Genomic DNA, 6,000 nt, shown 5'->3' on the forward strand with positions numbered 1-6,000 from the left:
CTACTACTCCTACGTTATGACCAGCCCCAACTTCAACTTCTTGCTCTCTCACCCCTTCCCATACATCCCCCACACAAACACTGTCCCTTCCATCCCATCTGCCAAGCTAAGCATCACCTACAGTTTTTCTGATACACATACAGTTCTGCAACCTATTCCAAGGGGAAAAAAACATTTCCGTGTCCGTAATTCCTCCCAAACCAGAGACAAATAACCTCTCCATAACAAAAACCTTCAGGGAAAGCTTATCTTCCTCCTGCACAGGTAAATATCATCCTCAGAGAAGAGCTGTCATTTTCTTTGTCTTTTCCAGCGCAGCAACAAACCGTCCATGCCAAGTATCCCGACCTCAACCTCTTGGAAGTGCCTTTTCAGCGCGAGCAGACGGTGAATACACCCCTACATCACCTGCCGCGGCCAAATCGATGACGGAGTCTTACCCAACCCAGAAATGTCTACCTCGATACCAGCACCACCACCCTCTTCCTCCCATCCCGCACCCCCCTTTCCCAGGGCGGGAGGCCTTCCACACCCAGGCTCAGAGCCCCTTTCCCGGCAGCAGCGTCCTCTGAAGCTCTACCCTCCTTCCCTCCCTCCTTCTGCGCGCCGGGGAGCCGCCCTGGCTCCACATCCACCGCCCAGCACCCACCTGCCGTGCCCCCTTCGTCCTCCCCACCCGCCTCTCCCCCAGCCAAGCTCTCCCCGAGGCGCTCGCCGCCCGCCCTCCCCTCACACGGCGGCTCCCACCGCCGCGCCGACCCGGCACGGCTCCCTCCCGGCCCCGCAGGCCTCTCCGCGGGGCTCCCCTTCGTGCCTGCCCCCGCCGCTGCCCCACGCACCCCGTCCCGGCCGATCCCACCTCACCGCCGCCGTCACCACCCACCGCCGCGGCCCGGCAAGGCCGCCTCGCCCAGGCCGCTGCCCCCCGCCCCCCGGCCGGCGCGGCTCCGCAGGCGAGCCCGGGGCTGGGCAGGCCGCGGCCGCCCGGCTCCGCGCAGCGAGGCCGCCTCCCCCTTTACCGTCCGTCGGGGGGCTCGGGCCGGGCTGGGCCATGGCTCCGGCGGGCGGGCGGCGCCGCCGCGGCCTCCTCCGCCTCCAGCCGCGGCGTCAGAGCGGGAACCGCTACGCCAGGGGGCCCCGGCGAGAGACGGGAGCTGCCGGCCTGGGCCTCCGCCTCCTCCGCCTCATCCTGACAGCGGCCGCCGCCGGCGGGAGGAGGAGGAGGAGGAGGAGGAGGAGCGCCGCGCAGGCGCCCACGGTGAGACCGCGGGATCAGCTGCCGCCACCGGGGCTGGGAGGGCCGGGGCCGCGCTGGGCGCTACCGCGGCAGGGAGAGGGCGGCTTCCCGCGGGCTGCACGCTGAGGGGCTCTGTTACCCGGCTGCCCGGAGGGGAGGCAGAGCCGGGCCGAAGCCTCGGCCCGTGACAGGCAAGGCAGGGCCGGGGCGGCGGCGGGCGGAGGAGCTGGGGGGCTGAAGGCGCCCGAGGGGCTTCCCGCCGCCCGGGGGCCCGGCTGTGGGCCGAGCCGCCACCTGCCCCGTCCCGGGGGCCCGGCGGGTTCTCTTGGCCGGGGGGACATCGCGGGGTCTGCTTCGGTTAGGTCAGCCCAGCCGAAAGCTGGAGTTAGCAGGTGTGATTCAGAATCGGTCAAAGCGGCCCCAGCGAAACGCTGCCCTGCTGCCCGGCGCAGGGAGGGAGGAGGCGTGGCGGGGCCCGGGGGCCGAAGGGGCCTCTCCAGGCAAGGGGTCTCTTCCCCGCCGCCCGCGCTGTGTCCGTCTGTGTCAGTCCTTCCACCTGGCTGGGAGATGGTGTCTAAGCTCCAGGCTACGAGGAGAGGCTGAGGGAGCTGGGCTTGTTCAGCCTGAAGAAGAGAAGGCTGCGAGGGGACCTTAGAGATGCCTCTAAATATTTGAAGGGTGGGTGTCAGGAGGACGGGGCCAGACTCTTTCCAGTGGTGCCCAGCGACAGGACAAGGGGTAACGGTAACAAACTGAAGCAGAGGAAGTTCCGTCTGAACATGAGGAAGAACTTCTTCCCTCTGAGGGTGACGGAGCCCTGGCCCAGGCTGCCCAGGGAGGCTGTGGAGTCTCCTTCTCTGGAGATATTCCAGACCCGCCTGGACAAGGTCCTGTGCAGCCTGCTCTAGGTGACCCTGCTTCGGCAGGAGGGTTGGACTAGATGACCCACAGAGGTCCCTTCCAACCCCTACCATTCTGTGATTCTGTGATTCTGTTTTTATCAGTAAAATGGTAGATTTACATCCTTTGGGTGCATGCAAAATCACAGGGAGCAGTGCTGGAGTGGATAGTAAGATACCCAGTCGTGCCAAGGGCAGGAGCTGTTGCAGCTTGCCTTCCTTATGGCTTGCGTAGCCTAAAAATCAGTCATTTTTAAGCTGGGTCTCACGGGACTTCACCCTTCCTCTCACTTGTTGCCACAGTTTACCAGGCCTTGTTGTCAAAATAGGTGGTATGGAAAGACGTGGGATTCTGCATTTTGTATTAAATTTTTGCTCAGTTAAACCAAATACAAACTTGCAGTAGGGAGTCTTTGCAAATTAATCCTTTACATTTTGCTTATTTTGATCGGTTGCGGTAAATCTTCTCAGTCTTTGCTGTTGTAAAAAGCAGGTTTAAACTAAGGACTTAACTCTTCAGTGTTCCCAGCTTGAGCCATGTAGAGCTTTCTTTTCATAGATATTTGGAGAACCCAGAGCTGCGGACTGCTCACAGAATTTCTGGCTTAGTGACAAAATGATCAAAGGACTAAGTATCTATCATTTGAGGTACATTTATACATTTCTTAGCTCCTGCTTAGGCGCTTTTAGAGGTAGCTGGATATTGTAAGCATTCGACACATAAATCCTGTTGAAAATCTAGGCCTAACTGCGGGAGCTGAGCTCTTGGAACTCTGTCCTCATGTGTGTTCATATGGGTGCCCCAAACCACCCAATATTAACAACTACTTTCATCTTGTTCGTGTCAAGGCAAAGCTCCCACGTGTTTTGATCGGTCCGGGATCAAACCCTTATACATCACTCCTGCTGCAAACAGGAATTTAGATAATATCAAGCTTGATAGGTGTTGTACCTCCAAGCGCTTATTAAGGAATTAATATCCTATCACTTCCATTGGCAAAATACTGACTATTGGACTTGCGACATTTCAAAATCTGTATCAGAACTCCGGGGCATATGTATGAAATGGGTTTTATACAGTAGTTTGAACAAGAGAAAAACTTTCAAGGGGCTCATACTTTTTTTTTTTGTCTTGTTCTCCAATCTAAAGCTGTATTAACTTTGTAGGTATGGTTCTTACTTAATCTTTCCTCCTTTTTCTGGACAGTAATTGCCCTTGACAGATGCAAAGCTTTGTATAGTATCTAGTCCTGATGTCTTGAAACCTGGAACAATTGGGTAACTTCCTCTGTGGCTCCCAAAACGTCCCATTTAATTCTAATCACTTGTAGTTCTTACAGCCTTAATCTCAAAGGATTTCCCAACATGACTCAGCTAAGCCTTAAAAGAGGTAAGCAGAGTTTAACAGTGGTTTGCAGTCATAGAAACAAGTCTATTGCAGTGGCAGAACCAGCAGAGACCAAAAGTCCTGAATTCCAGTCCCCATGCTGTAGATGTTAGACACATGCAATATTAATGAATCAGTGAGACATGGGTCAGATCTCGAGAGCTGCAGGTGGGCAGACACTATTTCTGGAGTAAACTTCTCCAGGAATAATAATGCTTCTAGAATCCCATGCATTTCTGTCAAATATATTTCACCTAAAAGTCTAACATGGGCGTTTTCAGCATCAGTACCACAAGCAGCAGGCACAAGTTAATGGAAGATGCATCTTCCTGGAGAGTGTGTGCTGTGTTAGTACAAGCTGGAGGAGTAGCTGTCATGTTGCACTCTGCCTGAAATTTAATCTTGCAGGCTTACTGAAAAAGGTAAGTTTGCAGCTTTTGTTTAAACAGTAACATCCAGTGACAAGCAGTAAGTGTGGACACTCGGTGGTTGTCTAGAGACCGGGAGTAAACTGAAGGGGACTGTGTTTGTTTGGTTGCAGAAAGCATAGTGAAGTAATTTATGTAACACATCTAGGAGAGAAGAAGTATTTCCTTTTTGCCTGAGGAAAATAAACACGTAGCAGAAGACCTAATTAAATCTGTTTTCCTAATAGATCTATCCTGTGGTTGACTGACTTCAGTGCTTATGAATGCTCAAGTTCCAAATGAAACTTTTCCTACATTTTTTTGAGCATGTAGAAAGATTTTTCTTTGCGTGGCTTTGCTTTTTCTTTCTTTCTTCTTCTTTTTTTTTTTTTTTGTTTTTTTGTTTGGGGCACTTTAACCTCAACTGAAGCATCTATTTACATTAGGCTTTGAAGAATGTAACGATTGCTGTCTTTATCTGTGAAACTAGTCCCAGATCCTACGTGTGATTGAGTTACCCTGGCTATGTCCCAGCTCCATGACAGGACAAGACCTGATTACCTACATTGTACTACCACTTGCAGCAAAGTACACCGCTTTGGGGGAAGTTGCTGCACACTCCAGCAAGTCCCTTGATGTGGATGATCAGAGGGCCAGGGCTGTGATCAGACCAGTGAGGACTATGATCAAAAAAGCTTTGTATTCATAGGAAGTGAGGCTAATAAATACAGAGCTAATTCCTTTAGTTTTGAATGGTACAAGATACTATTGTTTTATGCAACAACTAAGCCGATTCTACAAAAACCGGAGTCTAAAAACTAAAGTTCTGGACTTGCAAGGCCAAGTCTACATCTGGTGTGAATTCAGTGGAAACAGGCTGATGTGTGGGAAACGAGAAGCTGGCCTGTAGCACAGAATCAAAATGGAGATCAAAAAGACCCTCTGAAGTGTGCTGTTTCCCATTTGTGTTGCTTTACTGGCCTACTGGCCACAAAGAAGCTGGATTCCATTGTGCCCCGTTTGGTAGGAGCATGCAATGAATTACAGGCCCTGCTCCCCAGTGTAGTTCATCTCATAAACCACCCGCTGTTTAATTCAATTCATCCAAGAAATCTGAGTAACAAGGTAGATTTGGGAAGCAGCTTTGTGGGTTGATGGGACTAGACTCCACTGCACTCGTAGATGATGAAAATTGCAGAACTGAGGACCCTCTGCCTGAGCAAGTAGGAGAACTAAGGAGCAACAGCTCATCTGTCCCAGATGATTCTACCTGTAGGTGTTACACAGTGAAGATTTTGGTAACAGTCTCCTTGCTTGGACAAACCATAAAATGACATTGTCTTTAGATGAATGCAACAAGAATGTTTGAGTGTGGAGAGCAGACATATGACCAGAAAAAACTGTGTGTTCTTAACTCCAGGTGAAGCCCAGGGAAGCAGAAGTCACACACATCTTTAAGGAGGGACTCAGCTGCTCACGACAGCAAGCCTTGGGTTCATTCAAAAGGCAAGGAATGGACTTGTCCTAGCAAAAGAGAAGATGAAAACTAGAATTTATTGCTTGCACTTTATATATTTCTAGGTTTGCCAGAGCTTGTCTACTGCTTTTCTCACTTTTTTATTTGTTTAAAATAAAAAGTGTTCAGAGTTTCCTGACATTTAAATGTTTATTTTCCTTTTGTTGAGATTGATGGGTCATTAGCATTAAGTATTAGTTCTGCACATGTGAGTGTTTGTAGGCTTTGGTCCCTTCTTTTTAATGTGAAGCTTTTGGAGAAAATTTATATTCATCTAAGTATTACCATAAAGAGGTTGGTTAAAAATCCCAAATCAGTCATGCTCTTCGCTTCAAAAGTTTTTCTGGAATGCAACGAATTCAGTCTGGAACAATTACGTTATTTGCAATGGTAACTTCTGAACGAACCCTGGAATAGTATATGTGGTTAAAAACCTTTTCAAGAGCAATTGAAAAATGATGTTATCCCATCTATTGTTTAAAGGATTCCATGTGGTACAGTTCTTTGAATATTTAGGAAGCAAATGAAGCCAAAAAAGAAAATTTGGCAGACAA

The 6,000-nt window shown here is 50.3% G+C and overlaps 1 protein-coding gene across 2 annotated transcripts in view; it reads right to left on the reverse strand.

The window, feature by feature from the left end:
- Positions 1–1,230, reverse strand: part of RABEP1 (rabaptin, RAB GTPase binding effector protein 1) — a 52,723-nt gene extending 51,493 nt beyond the window's left edge. Inside the window, exon 1 of one of the 2 annotated variants that reach the window (XM_075439903.1) lies at positions 1,020–1,230. In XM_075439903.1, the coding sequence (XP_075296018.1) occupies positions 1,020–1,053 (34 nt within the window). In that variant the 5' untranslated portion in view covers positions 1,054–1,230. Of the gene's footprint in view, positions 1–839; positions 863–1,019 lie in introns of those variants that run through there. The other variant, XM_075439904.1, reaches the window with a different exon arrangement.
- Positions 1,231–6,000: the final 4,770 nt, after the last annotated feature.

This window comes from Opisthocomus hoazin, chromosome 20 (assembly GCF_030867145.1).
Source record: "Opisthocomus hoazin isolate bOpiHoa1 chromosome 20, bOpiHoa1.hap1, whole genome shotgun sequence".
NCBI classification, from domain to species: domain Eukaryota; kingdom Metazoa; phylum Chordata; class Aves; order Opisthocomiformes; family Opisthocomidae; genus Opisthocomus; species Opisthocomus hoazin.